This window comes from Kockovaella imperatae, assembly GCF_002102565.1.
Source record: "Kockovaella imperatae strain NRRL Y-17943 chromosome Unknown BD324scaffold_12, whole genome shotgun sequence".
Lineage (NCBI taxonomy): Eukaryota > Fungi > Basidiomycota > Tremellomycetes > Tremellales > Cuniculitremaceae > Kockovaella > Kockovaella imperatae.
In genome coordinates this window covers 257885-281022 of record NW_019028952.1, presented here as the reverse complement: position 1 = coordinate 281022, position 23138 = coordinate 257885, and the positions used below count along the sequence as shown (strand labels likewise).

Sequence of the window (23138 nt, the reverse complement as noted above, 5' to 3'; positions counted from 1 at the left end):
GACACCCATCCGTCATATCGACTCTGACCAAATCAAACCTCTCATCAACTCATTCCCATCCCACTCACACACAGTCACCATGTCCGAGCTCATTGCCACCAAACGAGTCGACTTGCTCGCTCCTTATCTCGCTCTCCCTCAGGGCTCAAAAGTCCAGGCTGAATGTGAGTGTCCGAAATTTTGCCTCAGTTGGCAAGAGAGCCTCCAAGGGGGCGACGTCACTGGCGAGAGGGCGAGCGATATCCTGCGTCGCTCTGCGTTCTGAGGGGTCTGAGGAGGGCAGACATGCAGATATCGCATCGGTCGATATGCTTGGCCGTCCTTCCTTTCTTCCGTTTCGGACTCTCTCCTTATCACACAGGATTGCGCCTCCGCGCAATATCTCTGTTATCGCTCTGTTCTCGTGATAACGCGCCCTCTTGCGCAAACCACTCTGATGCCTCTGCCCCCAACTCTCTCTCGATCCCTCCACTAGCCACTTCTGTGTCCGCTGCCTCACCTTGTCTTGTCTCTCCTCGCAGTATCTGACACCCCATCTCAGACATCTGGATTGACGGCGATGGTGGTCTCCGATGCAAGACCATGACCCTGGACCAGAAGCCATCAGCTGTTTCAGAATTGAAAGAATGGAACTTTGATGGATCTTCCACCAACCAGGCGCCAGGAAACAACTCTGATGTCTACCTGGTGAGTCCGTGCAGCGACACGAAAGAAAAAAAAAATGGGTCATGCTGATCCGTGACATTAGCGCCCAGTCGCCATGTTCAAAGACCCTTTCCGTGGAGGTGACAACATCCTCGTCCTCTGTGAATGTTACGACAATGACGGAACGGTCAACGCATCCAACTACCGAGCTCACTGCAAGAAAGTCATGGACGCTGCCAAGGAGCACGAGCCATGGTTCGGTCTCGAGCAAGAATACACCTTGTTCGACGCCGATGGCCAAGTCTTTGGATGGCCCAAAATGGGTTTCCCAGGACCTCAGGGACCTTACTACTGTGGTGTCGGAGCTGGACGTGTCTTTGCCCGTGATTTCATCGAGGCCCACTACGTGAGTGAAAGCCAACGATCAGCCGCCGCACGGGGACTGACAAAGTTCACGCCCAGCGCGCTTGCCTCTACGCCGGTGTCAAAATCTCTGGTATCAACGCCGAGGTCATGCCATCTCAATGGGAATTCCAAGTCGGACCATGTGAGGGTATCGAGATGGGAGACCACCTCTGGATGGCTCGATTCTTGTTGTTGAGAATCGGTGAGGAGTGGGGTATCAAGGTGAGCCTAGACTGTCCTCCACGCCTCGGCAACGTGCTCACTGCCTTTCTTTAGCCCTCCCTCCACCCCAAGCCTCTCAAGGGAGACTGGAACGGTGCCGGCTGCCACTCCAACTTCTCAACTGTCGAGATGCGAACACCTGGAAAGGGTATGGCCGCTATCGAGGCTGCTATCAAGAAGCTGGAGGCCAAGCACTTGGAACACATTGCCGTTTACGGAGAGGACAACGAGCAACGTCTGACTGGAAAGCACGAGACTGCCAGTATCGGTCAATTTTCAGCTGGTGTTGCCAACCGTGGTGCCTCCATCCGAATTCCCCGTCATGTTGGTGCTCAGGGATACGGATACCTGGAAGACCGACGACCAGCTTCCAACGTTGACCCATACCGAGTTACCGCCATCCTGGTCGAGACTACTCTGCTTTAAGCGGGTCCTAGTGGGGTAGTACGAGCAAGGGAGCAACGGTGCAGCAGGCGAGACACGAGGGAGAGCGAGAGGGAGCGAGAGCAGACGAGCGCAGAGAAAAACACACGACATAGCAGAGTCGATCATTGTTCCATAAGCCAATTTTTCTCCAATACCTTGTTTATTTCTAGTATTCTGGATTCTAACCCATATCAAGATATGCTGGTCAGCAAGAACCGCGTACAGAGTTCGACCTCATCATGCATACCGAGCATAGACTGTAACAGATGTGTTAAAATACATTCCATTTACAATAGATGCGGTGTTTCGAGCCGCGATTCGTATGAGTCGTCGCCGGCGGAAAAGAGCGTAGACACGTCAGATCTGATGTTAAATGGCCTTGCGACCCCCTCTGTCATCATGACCACATTGAGTCAGGCGGTCCGTTTGCTGGAGGGCAAGCTATAGATTGTGCCCATCGCACAACCTGCTGAATCTACGTATCCCATGGCGAGCCCTACCGAGCTCCACCCTCACAGCCCTCAAAGCTTGCTCCCTCTCTTAGCTCTCTACCTCCCTTACAGTCTCCCAATATACAGCAGCATCACATGTGGGCCTCTAGTCTCTCCGACAGCTGCATCACCGGATGATCAAGATTCGGCGCATGACAGCCCATGGGATTGGGCATGGGCGACGTTCTCACCTTCCCAACTCGAGTGCACCGATGTGAAGAAAGGTCGACCCGGAGCTGAGGAGACCTTGGGGATCTTTGCATGTCTTGTTCAATGTGCTGGACACGGTAAAATTCAGACTAGGGCCTTCTGTAATGTGGAGGCGGATGTCGAGGATCCAAATGTGTCTGAGGGACAACGTGAATCAAGGAAGGACAAGGGTTTGAGCGTGTCGCAAGATCTTGCACAGAGGTATGTCGAGATCTGCCCTGATCTGCTCTTGTTGGGTGCGACGCACGAATGGTGGACTCGGGGCGTCCATGAAGCTCTCGGTAAAGAGGTCGTCAATGGCATGGCGGATCTATGGATCGAACCGGAGCAGAATCCTCAAGCGTCATCCTCGTCCGCGGAGTCGTCAATGGTCGAACTGCAAAGGGAGAGATTGCTGGACGACGGCAGTCAGTATATCGTTGAGGAGGCCACGGATGAAGATTGTCAATTGGTACGTTTGAGGGGTGACTCTGTGACGCATGATTCCTGAATTAGATCGGCTTGACTGATGCGATGCGGATCGATTGCAGATTCAAGAGAAGAGGGATATACAAGTACCTCTACCGTATTACCTTGAGCGTAAACGGTGTATCACAGCCATCAGGCATGTTCTGTGCTCCAGTCCCAAGGGCACAGACTTGGCCGGCACGGCATCCACGGCCGATCCAGCCGAAACCACTGGAGGAAGAGACGGTAAGACTGCCAGCTCGTTGGTGTCTAAGGCGAACAAGGCGGAAACCGTTGCACTCATCATGACTCACGCGGCTGGCGACCAGGGAGCCCTATACGTTCATCCAGAGCATCGTCGACGGGGATTGGCGAAATGGATCGTTCAGGCTAATCTGGCCAGAGAACGGAAGCGAAGCGGCGGCCAAGTCAGAGGTCATGTTTGGGTCATGAGGGGAAACGAGGCGTCTGAAGCATTATGGAGATCGATGGGATGGAAAAAGTACTGGGCGGGTCAGTGGATCGTTTTGAGGGCGGAGGGTATTGAATGAGTAAGAGGACGATTAGAGATATATGACTGGGGAGGCTATGGCATGGTATCACATTGCACGAGAATTGCTTAATCGATAATGCATAGGGCGACACATGGCTATCGGGATCGGTTTCAGACGAATGAGTCTAGATCCGCCAGGTCGGAGGCATCGTGATTTAACCTAATCGGCGCAGAAGGACTGACAAGAGATTTATGTCGTCTAGTAGGATTAGTCAACCAATGTGTCTTGCCAAGCAGACTGGTCGGTCGCTCACCTTTCGCCGGCCGCTTGACTAGGGAACGAAGGGAATAGATCCGAATGTTTCGGTAATGGGTTCTCACTGCACATCAAGGTTTCAGCGTGAATGCGCAAAGAGATTCTGTTTGGGACCCACGTGAAGTAAGCATGCTTTCCCGCCTCTTCTGCGCTGACACGGCGATCCGGGTCATACAACAGAAGCCGTGTTAAGAGGTTGTGTCCTTCAGAAGAGAGGTGTTTAAACTTCTGCCTCAAGGATGAGAACCTGCAGAAGTGTCGTGAGCTTTTGACCCTTAGTGTGGGAGACATTTTAGCTCACGCTGGTCCGACGGGGTTGATCTTCCTTGTCAAGGGAAGAGACGAGTACCCCGGCCAGACATCGTCATTCGGTTGACCTAGCAGGGTGAATATCTGCTCCATAGTGTAAGTCTCACAACGCCACGTGGAAGGTAATGAGAAGCACGAGTGGACACCTGACTCGCCTTGCTGATCTGATCAATCTCGCCTTTCCCCGGAAACAAGGCTTGACCCTGCATCAACTCTGCAAAGATGCACCCGCATGACCAAATATCCACGGCAGTCGTGTACTCTTTCGCACCTAGCAACAGCTCAGGAGATCTATCCAAGTCAGAGAGAGACAAGAAATGGCAGTCAGATGGGTGTGCCTCACCTATACCATAACGTCACGACTAATTGAGTCATTTCTCCAAGTGGGTCTCCAAATTTTCGAGCGAGCCCGAAATCGGCTACTTTGATTTGACCTCGGTTGTTCATCAACAGGTTGGAGGTTTTCAGATCACGGTGAAGCTAAACAAAGAGGCATCTGCGTAAGGCAACACCAAAAAAATTGTATGATGTTGATGATGATGATCGATAGTGGTAATCATGACTCACGATCCAATTGGCGTGACAATGGGCGACCGCGGACAACAGCTGCATCATGATGGTTTTAACTTCCGATTGGAGAAATGGATGAGGCATATCGGCGAGGAGGGTTTTGAGATCGTGTTCGATGAAAGGCATGACAATGAATATTCTAGGAGAAAGAGTAAACCCGTGTCCATTAGAACAAGTCGTTCAAGCACCATTGACAGCATCACTCACTGATTTAGCGTATCGCCCACGACGATTTCCCTGATCCCCACCACATTCTCATGACTGCCAGCCACCATCAACGCCATGACTTCTCTCAAACTCGTGATTGGGAAACCCTGTTTCTCTTCTTCCAGTTTGAGCTTTTTCAAAGCGTAGATCTCTCCAGTATCATTACATTTGGCCCGGAAGACCACTCCATACGTGCCTTCTTCAATGTGATTCAAGCGGGTGTAGTTGTACACTGATCGGCAAGAGATCAGAGGTGGATGTTCGGAGCGAAGGGGGATGAGCGTCGAACGTGGCGGTTTGCCACGATGTCGAGGTCCTGAAGGCGGAGCTTTGATCTGACTCGGGGAAGATGAGCGCGAACGGATGAACGAGGGAGAGGGGGGAGAGGTTGGTGAATTAGAATGAGGTGACGAGGGGCTTCGGGGAAGGCGTTGAGGCGAGCTAGAACGAGTGCGTAAACCTTGAGGTGAGAGACCACGGAGAGGTGGAGAAACTCTGGAGGAATCGGCTGGTTCTCTAAACCGCATATCCTCTCCTCCTTCTACAGCGCGCCGGATCCCTTTCGGTCGAACCAGTCGTCTTTTGATAGAGGAGGGTGGACCAGCTGCTATTGGAGTATCGGCTGCCTCATCAGCTCTGTCCACCACTCGTCTCGAAGGACCCGCTTGATACGTGGCTCCAGAAGACTCGTCTGAACTCCAGGCTTGCATCTTGCCGTTCTGATCTGCAGTAGTAGACCTTGACAACGGTTGACGATCCAGCAAAGTCAAAAGTATTTCAGCTCGTCAAAATCCCAGCTTCGATCCACCACGTGGCATATGTTATTAAGGGTTCGGCATTCGGCAATGAATCGAAATGTCTGGTGAGAGCGATTGGATTTCAAGAACTGTCCAACCAAACGTCATCCAAGCCAAGACTGACTGATCAGAGTCTTGAGCATAGGGGTCAGAACGGTCAGAGCGGCTTTGTTGGACGATGACTTGATCACAGACGACTAGAACACTTCACGATGGGCACCTTTATCGCTCAATTCTCTGCTTTGTGTCGGAAGAACTGGTAGGTCATGCCCCTATTTCCGATCGAGATGATGATGATGATGAATTAACTTGACACTCGTACACAGGATCATTCTGTGGAGACACAAGTGGATCAACTTGATACGATGCCTCATTCTACCCGTTGCGTATGCCATATTCTTTGCAAAGGCCCAGGTGAGTGATTCCCCGAATGCCCCGCCGCCGCACTGTCACTGAAACCTCTGTGGCACAGGATTTCTTCACGACCCGAGCAGTTGTACGTTGCGTTTTCTGCCCAACAAACTCTTGGTGAGGCCCTTACTGAGACAGTTCTCCTTTTCATAGCTCGGCCCCGGCCATATTTCGAATCTCCAGCCTATCCCATCCTCATTCCTGAACCACAAATTCGTCTGGGTCCCACCGTCCGATTCCGCAACCAATGAGACAGTGTCAACCTTCATCGATCAGCTCATGAACAAGGTGCTAGGTGGTCACACAGGGGATATAGTCAAGCTTGATAATGCTTCGAATCTTGCGAGAGAGTGCCCGGAAAACTTCAACCTCCTCAGCGAGTGCTTTGGAGCGTTAGTCTTTGACAATGTGGACCCAGATTCGAGGACATTGGTGAGATGGAATTTCCCCCTTTGCGGACCCCGTGTGTACTCGCTGAAATTGGCAACATCGGCAGAACTATACTCTCCGAGGCGATTTTGGTCTCGTCATGACAAATGTCGATCAAACGTCGAAAGATGATGTTCAGGTCAGGTATCTCCCACTTCAATGGGCGATCGACAGTGTGAGTGCCGACGCGAACCAAATGACCACCATCCTGATGATTCGGGGGAAGAATTTTATCGAAATGACCACTGGTACCAAACCCCCTTCACCATTAACATGGGAATACACGAACCGTTCTGCGGGAGAGCAATCTGAACGTAATCGATTGTGTGCGTGGCTCAGCTCAACTTGCTACCTTCACGACGACACGACTGATCATCATAGCCTATCTGCGAGGTATCCGATCGTTGATCGTTCTCGCCTTTTTCCTCGTCTTCTTGGGCGTGGTCTATCAGGTAGGTCGTGCTGTGTTGATGTCCCGAGCTGGGAAGTTGGCTGATCATCATGTGCAGCTCCCTGGAGGTATGGCAGAGGAGAGAGCTTCATCGCTCACATCTCATCTCGACGCCATGGGCTGTAAGAAATCCGCCAGGGTCATGTGAGCACACTAGATCAGTCAACAATGATGCCGGCTCATATGCCTCACCTCCCGCAGCTCATGGCATCTCAGCATAAGTTCAGTCTACGTCGTAGCTTGGTTAGCAGTAGGGGCCATCTTCCAGCACTTCATCTTCAAGCGAACCAACACGGGATTATTCATCATCTTGTACCTACTCACTGGTCTAAGTTTGGCCAGTTGGACATTCATTGTCGCTGTACCATTTGCCAATGCCCCCACACTGGCAGCCATCACTGGTGGGTATAGTCAACGCTTCTGACATGTTGAATGTGGGGACTGATTCCCGCTCAGCCACATTTGTCGCCATCATCCTGGCTATAGGGGCATTGCTCACTCCCAGCTCTGCGGGCATTCAATTGATCTTCACATTGATTTTCCCACCGATGTTTTACACGTTCTTCACGAAGAATCTTGCTTCTTTTGAATCGCACTCCATCGTCCCAAACATCCTTCGTCGGAGTCCTCAAGGCGATGCACCGGTCTTGGGTCTGCTCATCATTGCCATAGTCAGTGCTCAAATCGTCCGGAAAGAGCTTAGTTTTGCTTAAAACTGCGTCGCAGATTGACATCGTCCTCTATCCTCTCCTCGCGACATGGCTCGAGACGAAAGTGTACGGCGTTCCTGCTCCAGACTATGTCTCATGGTGGCGTCGTCGACGATCAGACCACCAGACGGACAGCACTGCGCTACCAGAGGACGTCGCCATCGCCGTGGTGAACCTGAGGAAAGCATACTCTACCAAGCGATTCGGCGTGTTTGGCCGTGGTAAACCTTTCGTCGCCATCGAAGACCTGTCTTTCAACGTTCCAAAAGTGAGCGCGAAACACCTGCCCACGGGCTGACTGTTCCAGGGAGAGATATTCACGCTTTTGGGACGGAATGGCGCGGCCAAGTCGACAACCTTGTCCGCCATCGCCCGACTCACGACTACGTCTGGAGGGAACATTCGTTATGGTCCAGATTTGCACCTCGGCATCGCCTCGCAGAAAGACGTCTTGTGGGATGAGCTGACCTGCAAACAGGTATGTCCCGTTCATTCATTGGCTTGAAGACCAGACACTGACACTAACACTAACAATCCATCAGCATGTTCAGCTCTGGCGAGCGATCAAGTCGAGTGCACAACATCGACAGGACGAATCTAATCTCGACCTCTTGGCTCGCTGTGATCTCGCTCCGAAAGTATCGTTTCTAGCAAAGAACCTATCTGGTGGTCAAAAGCGTAAACTGCAATTGGCTTGCGCTCTTGCTGGAGGCTCCAATCTCTTGCTCTTGGACGAGATCAGCTCCGGGTTAGATCCTTTGAGTCGTAGAGCTATCTGGAAACTGATCACTGCGAATCGAGGTCGAACAACCATTATCCTCACCACGCATTGTGAGTGATGTCGCTCGTCACTCGGGGTCCGTTGCTCACTCGCAGCAGTCCTGGATGAAGCGGACTACCTGGCGGATACAGTTGCCATCCTCCACGCGCCAGGTCGACTACTTGCGATCGATAATCCCGTGACGTTGAAGCATCGATTCGGGAAAGGCTACACCATCAGCTTTAGTGGCCCGAGCTCGGAGAATCGGACTGTCGCTGAACGTATCTGTCGACATCTGTCTGGATCTCGTTTGCAGGAGACAAAAGGTGGCTTATCCGTATCGGCACGAACCACAGACTTGCAGATGATTCAGGACGCTTTCAAGCAAGCTCGACAGGACAGTCATACCACAGGGGAAGCGAGGTTCCAGTTGAACGGTGCGAGTTTGGAAGAGGTATTCCTCGATCTCAATCGGAATTCCGGAGATGGATCTAGCGAGACCTCGGAGGAGGACCTGGATATCACGGCCGTGCTCGCCCCTAGTCACGACAAGATGGATACTATCGAGGGGGAGAAAGGCATCGCGCTCGCCGGACAGGATGTGGACGGTCAGCATCCGATGATGTTGACACTGGGCCACAAGCCCTCCTATATCCTTGCCATCCCTATGGACGCATGGACCATCTTCCGCAAGAGACTTGTCATCTTTCGTCGAGCATGGCTGTTGCCCATCGTCGCCATCATCATCGCGATCACGGCGACTTGTATCCCACTGTTCTTCATCAAGAACAGGAATCAAACTTGCGCGCTCGTCTTGGACGAAGCGACTCCGCAGACATTGACATATCCTCGGAGCTACTTTCCCATCATTGAAACACCGCCAATGTTGTCCCCAGCAAGTACGTTTGGTCCCTTTGATCAATTCTTCTTCTCTGTCCGCCAACCTCAACTCTTACCGGATAATCAAACATTCGTCGACGAGCTCAAAGCCAACATTACCAATAATACCTTTGGAGGTCTCTCCTTATCCAGTGATCCAAAAACCGAACAATCCTTATTCGCCTGGGAGGGTTCTCCACTGGAGAACAAAGGCCCCTCGTTGCTCAATTTCTTGAACAATGTCCTGCTTGACAGCATCTCGCCTCCTTCTGGCGTGCTCCAAGCTTTCCGCATCAACCTCAACTTTCAGTATTTTGCCAGTCCAGATTTCTCCAGTACAGCGCAGGCGATGAAATGGATAGGATTCGCGTGAGTCCTCTTCCACCACCATGTTGAAAGGCTAATAATCGTCCCAGTGGTCTCGGTCTGGCAGTTTGGCCCGCGTTTGCAGTCATTTACCCGACGGTAGAACGGGCCTCGAATGTGCGATCCAATCAATACAGTAATGGCGCTGCTCCTGTCTCCTTATGGCTAGGACATCTTCTTTTCGAACTGCCTGGCATTTTGTTCGTCTCGTCAGTCATCACCATTGTATATTTCGTGGCGAGCTCGCAATTTAGCGGTCCTGGTGATCTTTGGATATGTCTCGTCTTGTACGGTATCGCCTCGACGTTGTACGCGTATCTGTTCGCTTTGTTCCTCGACTCTGCACTAGCTGCTTGGGCCCTGGTCGCCGGCACCAATGTCATCTTGTTTTTGTTGTATTTGTGAGTCGCTCTGTCGATGTCGAGCGCCACCTCGCTGATTTGAATCTCTAGAGCCGCTTATCTCCTCATCCTCACGTACGATCGATCTTCCGCCGCAGTGGATCATATTACCATCTCACACTTTACTATCGGTCTCGTCAACCCTGTCCCCAATGTCATACGTGCCGTCTTGGTATCCGTGAATCTCTTTGGACTCCTGTGTGATGGTCTGGGCCACCGCAAATCCGCACCGTATTCTAACATTTTACAATTTGGTGGTCCGATCGTCTATCTTGTCGCTCAAGCTCTATTCGCTTTCGGCGTCTTGGTCTACGTCGACTCTGGCTCACCCATCCCTGCTTTCCTCCGACGGCGACGGCTCAAGCATGCAAGCACAGCCTCCGAGGAGGAGACTTCAACCGATGTCATTGACGAAAAGGCTCGCATTGATTCAGGACCCACCGACGACCTCATTGTCCAGAGTTTGAGTAAACGATACAGCGGATCCAAAGCCCTTGCAGTCAACGACGTCACATTTGGGGTGGCTGCTGGAGAAAGCTTCGCTCTCATCGGTCCGAACGGTGCAGGAAAGTCTACGACATTGGCCTGCATCAGAGGTGTCGAGGTACCCACGGCTGGGGATGTCCGCGTGGCAGGATCGTCCATCAAGAAGAGGCGAAACGTCGCTCGGTCATACCTTGGCGTCTGTCCTCAAGTGAACGCGATCGATGTCAACCTCACCGTACGACAGCATCTATGGGTTTATGGTCGACTCAAAGGCGTCCCTTCATCGCTTTTGTCCAAGGATATTGACGTCCTACTCGCTCACGCGGGACTATCGGCAAAGGCGAACGAGCTGGCGACGAGTCTTAGTGGTGGGAACCAACGCAAATTGAGTCTGGCGATTGCGTTGATTGGTGATCGACCTGTCGTCCTCATCGACGAGTTCTCCAGTGGTGTAGATCCATTTAGCAAGCGAGAGGCATGGCAGACTGTGAGCTCTCACTCATTGTCATGCATCCCGGCTCACGTCCGTAGCTCGCCAGCTTGACAAAAGATCGAGCGGTCGTCATGACGACGCACAGTATGGAAGAGGTCGATGCTCTGGCATCAAGAGTAGGTATCATCGCGAGCAAGATGCTAGGTGAGCTGTCTGGCACCGGATCAAAAAAAATGCATTTACTCATGTTATGCCAGCCGTGGGCACACCTGCAAGTCTCAAGAGCCGGTTTGCGACGTACGAAATACACTTGACCTCGTCAGACCACTTGCAGGATCTCGTCAGTCGTCTACAGTCTGAAGGATTCGAAAATACACATCAAAGTCGGGACACAGCGACGAGGGTGTCTGTTCCCGGAGTGACTGATAAAGACCTCGGAGGATTATTGGACGCCTTGGTCGTTGCCAAGCAAGACCTCGGTTTGGAAGAAATGACCATACACGAGTAGGTTATAGATGCCAGCCAGCCTTTCTTGGGCACTCACTGACGTGCCTGACTAGGGCATCGACCGAGACGGCGTTCCTGGAGATTGTAAGGAAGCACAATGTACAGGAAGAGGAGGGCAAGGTGGCATCCAAAAAGTCGAGACTTCGGTGTTGGCCATAGTTTTATGTACAAAAAACATGTCAACGCCTGATCGTACAGTAAAACGCTTGAACGCATGTGGCACTTGTCCCATTCGAACAATAGGGAAACCACAAAGCACATCGAGACCAACGTTTCAGAGCTCTCATCGTGACCTCCCTCGCCTTGGCAGTCCCTTGGTCTGACCTGTATATAAACTGAACCCCAACCCTTCTCTTGGCCTTCTTATCTCGTCATTTGAGGTCTAAAGCCCTCTGACATTCTGAGACACTGTCGACGATGAGAACCGCCACGTCCGGTCTCGTTGACTCCAAGCTCTTGGATAAGATTGACAAGCTTTTCGTCTGTGGAGTAGGTGCAGAAGTCGAGCTCCCCCAACTGGTTGTAGTTGGGAATCAATCAAGTGGGAAAAGCTCAGTCCTAGAAGCTCTCACCGGTATCCCCTTCCCTCGAGATGATGGTCTGTGTACACGGTTCGCTACCCGAATCACATTCCGACGGGCTTTGGAGACCAGATACCAGGCCAAGATTGTGCCGGACAAACTCAGCTCGAAGGAACATCAAGACAAGTGTCAGCAATGGGGTCAAGAGCTGGAGAGTTTTGACCTGTTTCAAATAGCTGATCTCATGAAGAAGGTCAGCCATGTGTTGTCGGTCGCATCGGTCCGGTCCAGTATCTGATGCTGACCCATTGATCAGGTCAGAACAGTCATGGGCGTCAGTGATAAAACGTCTGATTCCACTTATCCGGCTGGTAGCGCATTCTCCAATGATGTATTGTCGCTCGAGATCACTGGTCCCGGCGAAGAACACTTCAGTATCGTTGATGTTCCCGGTACATTTAAAGTGGAAGCCGAAGGCGTGACGACGAAAGAGGATATCAAGCTTGTTGACGACATGGTCAAACGATACATGACGAATTCAAGATCGATCATGCTCACTGTCGTCAATTGCAATGACGATATCTCAAGCCACGATATCATTCAAAAAGCTCGAGATATCGACCCTCACGGCGAACGGACTCTTGGAATCCTTACCAAACCTGATTTGGCGGATGAGGGTGCGGAGCAGAAAATCATCGATATCCTCGATGGGAAACAGCATAGGCTCTTCCATGGCTGGCATATCTTACGGAATCGAGGGCAAAAGGACTTGAGAGATGCTACTTCCCTCTCGGATCGACACGCCACGGAAAGAAAATTCTTCACCGACAAGGATCCTTGGAATAAACTCGACAAGTCGCTCGTCGGCATCGATGCTTTGAATCACAGGCTCCATGCGGTTCTCGCCACTCAACTCAACAAGGAGTTTCCAAATGTGAGTCAGTGGCAGGCATGAGCGGCGAGCGAGCGAGCGAGCGAGCGAGCCGTGCTGATTCCGTTCATCACTCGAAAAGGTCAAAAAGGAGATCAAGGACAAGCTCGCAAAGGCCCAGAAAGAATGGGTCACCCTCGGAGTCAGGCGACAAACTCAAGCGGAACAGAATCAATTCTTGGTTGGAATCGCCGAAAAGTATCGCTCCTTGGCGGACTCTGCTGTTCGAGGCGATTACTCTCGTCAGCTCCTGAAGGAAAATGAGACTCTGAAACTGGCTAGAGCCATTCGTCAGCGCAGCGACAGATTTGCTCGGGATGTGGAGATTTTCGGACATCAGTTCGACATGCGGTCCCAAGCGAGTAAGAGCCCGGGGAAAGCGAATGGAACCAAAGTTTCATCTTCCACCGAGAATGAGGATGGTCCTGACGAAGAAAGCCAGAGTAGTGATGACGACGACGAAGAAAGCGAGGAAGAGAACATCAAAAGCGAGGAAGCCGAATTTAAGGCTCACCTACCTGCTGCGAAAACAATCGGCTGTCGTATGGAACAGACGCCAGACGACTTGCTCATCATTCTTCCCGATGATGTGACACTTGAGCGACCAAGCTTCAAGCGTAAATGGCTCAAGGAGATGTATTTCCGATCTCAAGGCACCGAGCTCATCGCCATCCCTCCCGGACTTCTTGGATCTCTTATGGCAGAACAAGCTAAAAGATGGACATCCTTGGCCCAGGGCTACACGGCGGATATCATCTGTCTCATTCACAAGTTCATCTTTGAAGCTATCAGTCAGCACGCCACCAAAGAGGTCTATACGGAGCTGCACTCGGCGTTAATGGAGGATCTCGAAGACTCTTACAAGCTTGCACTCAATCACACGAGCTTTATTCTCAAGTGTGAACTCCAGCTTGAGCCTGTGACGCATAATCACTACTTCAATGACGAGATTCAAAAGAAGTGAGTGGTCACGTCAGCAGTATCTTGTCCACAGCTGACGGCTTCTCCAGGAGACAACGACGACAGATGAAGGCATTGGAGACCAAGAGTTCGCAAAGCTCCGAGGGTAGAAAATTTCTCTTTCTCGATCAGCTCGGTACCGTCAAAGATGGCAGCAACAATGATTACACCGTTCGAGAGCTCAAAGACATACTTCAAGCTTATTACAAAGTGGCACGAAAACGATTTGTTGATGTAGTGCGTCAACAATCTGTCGATTGGTTCCTTGTTCGCGGTGACGAGTCTCCTCTCCGAAAATTCTCTCCAAACTTTGTGCTCAATCTGTCGCCTGCGGAACTTGAAAGCATCGCTGGCGAACCTTCGTACATCAAAGCTTATCGAGCCGAACTTGAGGATCTGATCAAGCGTATGGAAGAAGGTATGAGGATCCTCAGATGAAGATCTTGGTAACAGATCAGGCCGCAACGGCGCGTATGAAGATAGATGTCTTACGAAACAAAGTATGCATGACAGAGCCAGACACTCGAGATACGTTGTGCACGATTCCAGTGCAGGTGGTGAGTGCGCATCTCCTGATGAGGCCTCCTTCCTGTCTGTGGCATCGATCATTGAATTGCCCCCACAAGGTAGAAGCTACAGCTCATGGCGGGATAGCCACAATCAAGTCGTGAGCTGCAGCTGCATTATCCATGCTTCCGGACTCTTTCCTGCGATCCTGTCCGACGCGTCGCTCTCGCAAACTCTTGCATGCATTCAATAAGCCGCCCCATCGAAGAGCTGAGTGCGAATTTTAAGCTTAATCCACGAAGGGCGGCGCAAAATCCCGCCTTGTCGTCCTACCTTGTCAGGCTGTTCATTTTGTGCAACTGATCAGCGCATATATGACAAAAGGTCTCTCATTGGACATGCTGTGAGCTCGACTATCCCTTCAATGAACGGTGCTACAATCCCCATGAAGGTTGCGTCTATTGCTGATGGGCGGCGTGCTCGGATCGCTACGGCGGAAACAAAGCCGAACCAGGGAGCCCCCCCTCTTTTGTTTCATCATGACACTGAAGTCTCAGATGTCCGATTCACTTCTCATTGATCAGCCTGACACATCTCACCAATCCACAGAGATCATATTCAATCCAACTCATAGTCGATGGCATCGGCTGTCATCTCATCGTTTTGTCGTCAGCGCACATGAAGCCGGAGTCGACAGCCCAAGCTTCCGATGTGCTCGACCGTCCTGCAAGAGTGCTCCGTCACCATCTTGCATCCTTTCCATAGCCATGAGCCACCCATTCAGCTCTACCTCCCCACCGAAGCGACCTCTGAGGATGGTCTGAACCGTCTGAGAGCAGTCCAAGGGGACGGATGGACCGTGGACAGCTTTGATTCAGAAGACAACTCTGCATGGACGGGTAGAAGAAGTGCCAGTGACTGGAGATTGCTGAGGCTGCCCGATGATACTTCATATGGGAAAGAGGGGAGCCATAGATCTGGGACTCTGAGATACCTAGGTGGGTCATCAAAGCGACGTCTGTCAGATCACTACGCTCATACAGAGATGTCAGATGCGGCGGATCTGCTCAGTCCGGGTGGCCGCTACCTTGTCGTTCCGCCTGATTGGCCAGTGGTCAATCTCGCAATCGGTGCCAAAGGTATCATACCAATCCCGGTGTCCTCACGGCAGACTCTCAAATCGCTTGCGGCTCACCTGGCAATTCAGCTCTGCCTGCCATCTGAATCCGTTCTCAGTTTAGAAAGTCGGGCTACGGACCTCGATCGTGAGAGAGCCGCTTACCGAGAAGGGTTGCATGCTACAAGGACACTCGACCAAGATCTGCCACTCAGTGATCTTCCTATCCATCATGATTCAGATTTGGTCTTGGAGCTAAGACTCGAGGAAGTCGGCGGAGGGAGAATAGATCTTGCAGCCGCTGCATCTGATCACAGCAATCCGGAACTGTCCACGGATCTGGACGCGGTTTCCCATGAACCACTTGGGGATTCCTCACCGCACTCAGATACATCCCGACCGGCCCTACCCAAGGGAAAGTCAAAACAGCGCTCCAGATTACCCAACCAGCCGCCTATCTTGCAGCCCTCCCACAGCCCTTCATCGTCCATATCTCTAGCCAACGTCAACGCGTCTGCTTCTATGTCCCTCAATCCGTCTACGTGCCTCATGGGAGTGAACCCGATAAATGGTTTGTTAGAGGAATCACCTGAAAGGTCTGCCGTGCTGCCGGACGATGGCTCTCGGACCACGGTCGGGACAAGCAAGCCTCTTCTCCCTTCGTCTTCGTCCTCTTCGTCCTCTTCGTTCTTCTCCTTATCCAGTGGAACATCCCTCGGTCTTGCAAACTACCTACCTCAGCTAGCGAGTGGTACACCAGCTACCGCAGGACCTTCGACTTCCGGATCAGGGTGGATGGAGAGGCTAGGCCTCGGTACAATCACCGCGTGGCAGAGCGCGGAAGACGCACCTGGAGAGGATAAGCAAGCTGCAGACATATCTTTCCCTTCCACTCTCAGAGGGACGAACAAAGCATCCGTTCGAGGCTCAACGAGCGGCAGTCTTTGGGCCTGGTGGAATGGTGATGCCCAGCTAGATGATCAGTCCGTGGCGTCGCACATAGAGAGGCTTCAGAAGCAGTGAGCACCGATATATTCATGGGCACGGCCCGCACTGACAAAATTGTATCAGTCACGGGGCTTCTTTAGCACAAGATTTGACATCGCTCCGGATCACGTTGTCAACGACCAGAATTCATTTTCTCCTGGATTTTGTAGACAGCTCAGGTGTTGACCGCTTAAGCTCTATCCTCGAGAGCAGCCTCAAGCTAAAGGACAATGACTCGCAGGCCCAAAGACTGATCATCAAAGACGTCCTGAAGTGTCTGAAGGTCATCATGAATACCGAAGTGAGTCCGCTGTTGCTGATAGGAGGCCCCTGACCCCTTAAGGCCGGCTTCACGAGCGCCACAGAGCATCCAACCTTACTCCAAGTTCTGACAAAGGTTCTATTGCACCCGCATCTCAAGCTTCGGAGTCTGGCTGCAGAGACACTATCCGGTATTTGCGTGCTCTCTCCTCCTCTGGGAGAATTGATCATACTTCCTGCTGTATCTGATCTCGCACCTCCCGGTCGCCCTTCTCGTCGATTTCAAGCCTTGATCGACGATTTTTATGCCTCGAGCCCAGCACCGCTTACAAGCTCTGAGAATGACCTCTGGGCGTGGCGAAGCTCCCTGCTTGGCTTATTCGAAGCTGTCATGGACTCGATCGATGACTTAGAGAGCCGCTGCGAGCTTCGCAGCGAGCTGAATAGGCGAGGTCTGAGTACAGCTCTGGAGGTGACTTAAAACTTAATGTAGTCGAGAATCGCACTGTCGCTGACACACGGTTCAGCTGCTGTGGGACCAGGAGGCAACCGTCGAATTTCTCAATCGGGTCGACAATTTCCGAGTTCATCAAGAGGTCGACATGCAAGAATTGCGACAGTCACGTCTCGATGATTTCTTGCCCCGGTCAGAGGAGGCTCAACTCAGTTCCGCTCATAGCGCCCCAGAGGTGAGATCCCTTCGTTGCAGCTTACTACTGGACAAAGACTGACATTCGCCGAGAATGAGGTCAGCTTGGCCGATATAGAACGCCAGAACGTATTCGCGGTGATCACTCAGAACAATGAACTGAAAGCGGAGGTGAGGAGGCTACATAGGGACTCACTAGCTGATCAGAATAGCTCGAAAGATGCCAGAGCCTGCTCGACCTGAAAACGAAAGATGATGACTATCTCTATCGCGCGCTTGAGACAGTGCGGTCGAGATTGAACCGGCACACAATTGGTGACAATGCTGATGAGAGGACTGCTCAGTCCTCGGACCCGCACCTGGTCGCGACTCAGGTCGTCGCTCGATTGGAGGAGCAGGAGGAGCAGCTGATGGAACTGCGGAGACAAGTTCAAGCTTTGTCTTCGGCCCCGCCGCTATCCTCGAACACAGGCCGGGGGTCAGATACGTCCTCCGCCTTGAGAGAGGACAGGGAATCGAAACAGGAGAAACACGCGGATGCTGAAATGTCCCTTTTCGTTGACGAGGAAGGAGCTCCCGCAGGAAGAGTGCTCCCAACTACATATGACTCGGCAGCATCACCACCATCAATATCTTCTTCTTTTTCTCCTGCCCCACCACCACCACCTCCCCCTCCCCCGCCTCCCCCTCCTCCTCCCCCTCCTCCTCCCCCTCCTGCTGCTGCTGCTGCTGCTGCTCCTCCTCCTCCTGCTGCTGCTCCTCCTCCTCCTCCTCCTCCTCCTCCTCCTCCCCCTCCTCCCCCTCCTCCTGCTCCGCCGCCGCCACGGCCTACAACCAGCTCCCTTCTGTCCATGCCTCTTGCTCCAGCCCTGATCCCGCCCCCACCGCCACCTCCACCATTGCTCGCTCGTCTTCCGCTTGCTAGCCCCATTGCTACCACCAGGTCAACCAACTCTGCTAAAGTCAAGGTGAGGAGGCGAAATAAATCGAATGTGGCATCTGACGTACGAAGCCCTTCTTCTGGACCAAATTGAATCCTGTCCAAGGTGCTGGTACCATTTGGGATACCCTTGGATCAGCTCTGCCCGAGCATGGGCTGTTCGACGATCTGTCCAGAGCGTTCGCATTCGAAGATCAGAAACCCAAAACCGTTACGACGGATCGAACCCCAAAGAATGTCTTCTTGTTGGATATCAGTGAGAGACACTGCTGATCTCCAGCTCATCCCAGCTCGCTCTAACAACGTCGCAATTCTTCTTGTTAGGCTAAGGCTTGAACCGCAGCAGATAAGGCGAGCAATCCTTCAAGTCGACAACGACGTCTTGGGCACAGATGATGTGGAAGCGTTGAGCCGTTTGATCCCGACTGCGGATGAGATTGTTCGACTCAAGGCGTACAAAGGGGATTCCGAAAAGCTGGGCAAAGCTGAGAGATATTTCTTAGAGGTGTGCTGCTAATCTCCCCATTTTGAGCTGACTCCCTGTAGATCAGCCCGATTCCCGAACTCAAGTCTCGGTTCGAGACTATGATATTCGTCCGTCGATTCCTGTCGCTCTTATCAGAGGTCGTTTCAGACTTGGAGATTCTCTCAAGAGCTGCCACACAGCTGCAGGCATCGCAAAAGCTCAAAGGAGTTCTGAGCACGGTTCTAGATATCGGGAACAGAATGAATGCCGGGTCCTTCCGTGGGAACGCCAAGGGTTTCAAGCTTGAGGACCTTCGCAAGGTGCGAGAGTCGCCCCACTACCTTGGGTGGCGCAGCGTGCTGACAGTGAACAATAGCTAGGTGATGTCAAGAGTATCAAGGGTTGTCCATTTCCCACCATGCTACACTACCTTGCAGCGGTTCTGCTGCGATCTCAGCCCGAGTCGACGACGACATTTGGAGAGGAAATCCCGGCCCTTCAGTCTGCTGCTCAGCGTGAGTGGATCTTCCGCGGCCCAGATAGGCTAATGCGGCGGAGTACTCCCGGCGGAGATCTGCAGAAATGTGGAGAGCATCATTCAGCAATTCAAAAAGGCAAAAATCGCAGCATCTCGATCAACAGTGGCTCCCGACGATCGACTCCCAGAGATTGCCAGGTCCTTCATAGCTTCCGCCGGGTCCGATGTTAATCGACTTCAAGGGCGATACTCGGCTGTTGATTCCCAGCTGACTTGCCTCGTTGATTTCTTCGGAGATAAAGAAGTAAAAGTAGAGGATCTCTTTGTGGCCATACTAGAGTTCTCTGTGGCACTGGAGAAAGCTGCAGCGGAAATGGCGCTGGACGCTTCCCCATCGACACGACTACTTCCAGATATCAAAGGAGACGGTGGTCTTCGGCGACAAGGTACTAACGACACCATCATCTCTCGCATGTCGGACATAGTGGACCAGCATCAACGGCTGGGTTCCACCGAAACCATCAAAACTTTGAACCAAGGTCAATGGACCCTCAAATCAACATTCCCTCGTGGCGATCTGGACGCTGCAATACGATCTGTCAGGAGGGGCGGAAGCGTTTTCAAACGACATGAGCGGGAACGATCAACCGTCAGTCGACAGCCTGGCGGGACGGTCAGAACCAACAAGTTGAGCCGGATGTTCTTGGATGCGCCAATGCCGCCAACGGTCGACCGACGATCCTTAAATCGAGTGCCTCATTCGCAAGACAGATAGCACGCAGGTGTAGCTTTTGTGGAGTCACAACATTTACGACCGCATCTTGATATCAGAATCTTGGTAGGCACATACATTCTGTCTTGTCGTTTACAATTTACTGCGTTGTTTCCGGTGATTTCCTAATTCAGTCTCTGGCAAGGATGACTTCTGACGCTCCTATCGTACACTCTTACAATATTCAACTTTCCTCTCGCGTAGACAACAATGGGGGTTCGGTGGCGTCGTTACTCAAAATGGTGAGGTGATGTGGTCCCGTCTAGGGATTGAGGGAAGGGAAGGGGAATGTATATCTTGGGAATTGGACTCGGCGTATGGCGCGCATTACCGGATCCAATATTTCTAGTATCTCTGTCCAACACGTCAACCCCTAGCATAATTTGCATGGCGACTGCTCACCTTCGCCTTAGTGGGCGAAGTGCCGAGGTAGCTGACGCTGGGAGGTGACTGCGCAATACCGTACGAGGTCCTTGCGATATTGGCGAGATCAATGGCTGAAGATTTAGCGTCAGCTGAGTTGCAACAGTACATGGCGCGACTGACATCCAGAGGGTTTGTGCATCACGCCCTCTCGATAGACCCTTGCTCTCTCTCTTTCCTGGTCACTGACGTTACTGAGTCGTCTTCCAGGCCGCTTGACAGCTTCGAACGAATCAAAGCTGGACATCGAGTCGGATGGCGAAGCAGCAATGGCCTCCTTCATGAGGTCCTTGTTTTCACCTCCCTCCTGGTGATTCTGCTTGTTGGCGTTGTTGTTGTTGTCAGAAGGAAGAGGCCCAAGGGTATCATCATGTCGGTCCATGAAGGCTCCTTGGGCTCCATCGTCCAGCTCGAGAGCTTGCAAGTCATCCTCCTCGTGACCGTTTGCCAAGGCGTCGGCATCCGTTTCAAGTCGAACGTCTTGATCCGCTTCGAGCTCATACTCTCCTTCTTGCTGGTACGAGCCCCAATTGTGCGCGCCAGCTCCGTTCTTTCGCATAGTCTCAGACTTGCTTGCGAGTCCAGATCGTGAGTGACGATCCTTGAGCAGTGCAAGGGTGGATTGGTTTCGCTGTGCGCAGTGAATGTGAGACCCGCAGGTCATGCCCGGGCGATTAGCCGGAGATAAGGAACGGGGCAGGGTTTGTGAGATGGCCGTGGAGCGAGAGTGATGGGTGAGATTGGCGGGTCATACAATAGTGACAAGGAGGAATCGTGGAAATATGATAAAGTCGACATGGAATCAAGCTATCGTCAGCTATATGCACCGTGGGACTATGTAGGCCGCGTGGGGCACGACCGTCACACGAGCCAAGAACATGAATACCCACCTCGGTACGGGTCATCGTGTGCGACTGTGCGGCGTCAGCGACTATGCGAGACCTAGACCACGCTCAATGCTCACTCTAGTAAACTGTGCTGATGGTGTATTGTAAGATGAGGTCGACGTGTATAGAGTGGGTGGGTTCAAGATAGAAGAAACACACCATAAAGGGAGAGGCGAGCTAATGGCCCTTTCCCCAGCTTTTCCCCAAGGTGGAGTCCCCAGGCGTCGCAATTCCAGGGCCACGTGGCCCTGGCCTTTAGGTAAGCAAATACTTAACCTGCGGCCGGCGTTGAACCGGAGCTGCTCGAAACGCTTCGTTTCAACTTCTTTTCGCGTCATCGTGAAGCGGGCGCATCGAGCGAAGGGGCTTTGCTGGTGACGGACTCTGAGCTCCAAATCCAGCTTGGGTTTTAGCTCCGATCTGCCTTACCATGTTCGGCTGGCTCGCCAAACCTGTCACGCTCATTTCCACCATCGCACTATCCTCACTTTCGCTGTTGTCAAAGAGGTACCAGCGAGTGAGGTATGGCTACCATTTGTTGATATACGTGTCAACCTTGGGAGCTCTGAGTATATGGGGGGTTGTCGTCAGTGTACTAGCGTCCGTCACAGGACAGGTGAGCTTTATCTCGGGTCGAGCGATTTATACTCGCGCCACTTAGATGGCGAATGGCTAGCTGATATGCCGATGGTGCAGAGGCTCAACATCAATTACTATGTCGCTCGATCATTCTACAACGTCTGCAGCCCTTTGATCAACATTCGATTCATTGTCGAAGGTGAAGAGCACTTGACCGGTCTGCTGAGAGGAGGTACCGATGGACAAGGTCAAAGCGCTGTCCTCGTCGGAAATCACCAGAGGTGAGGGAGAATTACTGCTCCGACACTTCACTCGGGTGGCTCGCTGACATGCGTGTCTTTCATATAGTTTCCTTGACATCCTCTACCTTGGTCGAATCTTCCCGCGTCATGCTTCCATCATGGCCAAGAAGGAGCTGAAATGGGCACCCCTTTTAGGACAATATTGTGAGCATGCTGTCGGACTCGGCTTCATGCTTGATTGCTGACGTCGGGGATCAGTGGCTCTGTCAGGGGCAGTCTTTGTTGACAGGAAAAACCGAGATGCTGCGAGATTGGCATTAGAACAAGCGGGCGACAACATGAAGAAGCGTCAGGTGAGTTGTTCGGGTATGCCAGTACGCCGTAGCTGAATCTCCTTAGATATCTCTGTGGGTCTTCCCGGAAGGCACACGGACTCTGTCGGCAGAACCGACCCTCAAGACGTTCAAGAAGGGCGCATTTCATCTGGCTATCCAGGCCAAAGTGCCGGTCGTACCTGTCGTTTGCGAGAATTATCATCGCTTATTCGATGGCAAATCGCGGTTAGACGAGGGAGTGCTGCGGATACGAGGTGAGCTTCGATCTCAGAATGGATTGCGGGAACTCACTCCGTTCTAGTCCTTCCTGCCATTACCACCGAGGGCATGGGACCGGACGACGTGTCCGCTCTGACCCAATCCACCCGTGAAAAGATGGTTGCCACTCTTCGCGAAATTTCAGCACCCGGACCTCTGGGACGGGGACCAGCCCGTGACGTGCCACCGCTGGAAAAGCTTCCTTCGGAGCAGCAGTTGGGTCAACCGACAGAGGGGAGGAGGCGGTCATCAGACGACGGCAGTGTGGCAGACAGTCAAAATGGTGATAGTCGGAATCGGGAAGAGGGACAATGGGATTCCACTACCGAGGACGAGATGGACGATGATGCGGTGTTATTGAAGAAACCGACTGGCTCAGTGAATGTATAGGATTGCACGTATGTAGCGGTGTCTGAATTCCTCGCAGCTTCCATGCAGGCTACCGCTCAGCTGC

General features: G+C 52.3%; 9 protein-coding genes across 9 annotated transcripts; 7 read left to right on the top strand and 2 right to left on the bottom strand.

The window, feature by feature from the left end:
- Nucleotides 1-79: 79 nt before the first annotated feature.
- Nucleotides 80-1698, top strand: BD324DRAFT_582605 (hypothetical protein; the record flags this gene model as incomplete). The annotated part of the gene is made up of 5 exons (XM_022013569.1): nucleotides 80-164; nucleotides 542-687; nucleotides 749-1051; nucleotides 1108-1272; nucleotides 1327-1698. The coding sequence occupies 5 exons, from the start codon at nucleotides 80-82 to the stop codon at nucleotides 1696-1698; spliced, it is 1071 nt and encodes a 356-aa protein (XP_021869226.1).
- Nucleotides 1699-2184: 486 nt separating this feature from the next.
- Nucleotides 2185-3397, top strand: BD324DRAFT_652730 (hypothetical protein; the record flags this gene model as incomplete). The annotated part of the gene is made up of 2 exons (XM_022018541.1): nucleotides 2185-2850; nucleotides 2930-3397. The coding sequence occupies 2 exons, from the start codon at nucleotides 2185-2187 to the stop codon at nucleotides 3395-3397; spliced, it is 1134 nt and encodes a 377-aa protein (XP_021869225.1).
- Nucleotides 3398-3510: 113 nt separating this feature from the next.
- BD324DRAFT_582524 (putative cell division cycle 2) lies at nucleotides 3511-5268 on the bottom strand (the record flags this gene model as incomplete). The annotated part of the gene is made up of 8 exons (XM_022013565.1): nucleotides 3511-3598; nucleotides 3654-3719; nucleotides 3774-3902; nucleotides 3957-4051; nucleotides 4111-4255; nucleotides 4308-4444; nucleotides 4532-4673; nucleotides 4742-5268. 8 exons carry the CDS (start codon nucleotides 5266-5268, stop codon nucleotides 3511-3513), a joined length of 1329 nt encoding a protein of 442 aa, XP_021869224.1.
- Nucleotides 5269-5621: 353 nt separating this feature from the next.
- BD324DRAFT_633591 (hypothetical protein) lies at nucleotides 5622-11588 on the top strand. The gene is made up of 19 exons (XM_022016636.1): nucleotides 5622-5797; nucleotides 5865-5952; nucleotides 6011-6034; nucleotides 6103-6381; nucleotides 6446-6553; nucleotides 6605-6704; nucleotides 6760-6830; nucleotides 6888-6973; nucleotides 7031-7230; nucleotides 7286-7500; nucleotides 7556-7807; nucleotides 7847-8017; nucleotides 8082-8370; nucleotides 8419-9547; nucleotides 9595-9945; nucleotides 9997-10918; nucleotides 10963-11068; nucleotides 11122-11368; nucleotides 11425-11588. The coding sequence occupies exons 1-19, from the start codon at nucleotides 5751-5753 to the stop codon at nucleotides 11528-11530; spliced, it is 4791 nt and encodes a 1596-aa protein (XP_021869223.1). The 5' UTR covers nucleotides 5622-5750; the 3' UTR covers nucleotides 11531-11588.
- Nucleotides 11589-11788: 200 nt separating this feature from the next.
- Nucleotides 11789-14221, top strand: BD324DRAFT_657487 (interferon-induced GTP-binding protein Mx1; the record flags this gene model as incomplete). Its single annotated transcript, XM_022018865.1, has 4 exons — nucleotides 11789-12145; nucleotides 12209-12826; nucleotides 12906-13783; nucleotides 13834-14221. 4 exons carry the CDS (start codon nucleotides 11789-11791, stop codon nucleotides 14219-14221), a joined length of 2241 nt encoding a protein of 746 aa, XP_021869222.1.
- A 397-nt stretch (nucleotides 14222-14618) lies between these two features.
- On the top strand, nucleotides 14619-16887 carry BD324DRAFT_111931 (hypothetical protein). Its single transcript, XM_022011934.1, has 3 exons — nucleotides 14619-15288; nucleotides 15343-16426; nucleotides 16479-16887. Exons 1-3 carry the CDS (start codon nucleotides 15000-15002, stop codon nucleotides 16726-16728), a joined length of 1623 nt encoding a protein of 540 aa, XP_021869221.1. The 5' UTR covers nucleotides 14619-14999; the 3' UTR covers nucleotides 16729-16887.
- On the top strand, nucleotides 16457-20217 carry BD324DRAFT_111421 (formin homology 2 domain-domain-containing protein). The gene is made up of 10 exons (XM_022011933.1): nucleotides 16457-16695; nucleotides 16738-17127; nucleotides 17183-17344; nucleotides 17398-17475; nucleotides 17517-18272; nucleotides 18317-18500; nucleotides 18535-18749; nucleotides 18791-19030; nucleotides 19087-19225; nucleotides 19269-20217. Exons 1-10 carry the CDS (start codon nucleotides 16684-16686, stop codon nucleotides 19961-19963), a joined length of 2871 nt encoding a protein of 956 aa, XP_021869220.1. The 5' UTR covers nucleotides 16457-16683; the 3' UTR covers nucleotides 19964-20217.
- On the bottom strand, nucleotides 20145-21421 carry BD324DRAFT_111993 (hypothetical protein). Its single transcript, XM_022011935.1, has 3 exons — nucleotides 21348-21421; nucleotides 20507-21297; nucleotides 20145-20457 (listed from the first exon to the last, which is right to left on the bottom strand). Exons 2-3 carry the CDS (start codon nucleotides 21045-21047, stop codon nucleotides 20327-20329), a joined length of 672 nt encoding a protein of 223 aa, XP_021869219.1. The 5' UTR covers nucleotides 21048-21297; nucleotides 21348-21421; the 3' UTR covers nucleotides 20145-20326.
- An 80-nt stretch (nucleotides 21422-21501) lies between these two features.
- On the top strand, nucleotides 21502-23123 carry BD324DRAFT_633578 (putative 1-acylglycerol-3-phosphate O-acyltransferase). Its single transcript, XM_022016635.1, has 6 exons — nucleotides 21502-21886; nucleotides 21967-22130; nucleotides 22198-22295; nucleotides 22350-22444; nucleotides 22491-22680; nucleotides 22728-23123. Exons 1-6 carry the CDS (start codon nucleotides 21701-21703, stop codon nucleotides 23072-23074), a joined length of 1080 nt encoding a protein of 359 aa, XP_021869218.1. The 5' UTR covers nucleotides 21502-21700; the 3' UTR covers nucleotides 23075-23123.
- Nucleotides 23124-23138: the final 15 nt, after the last annotated feature.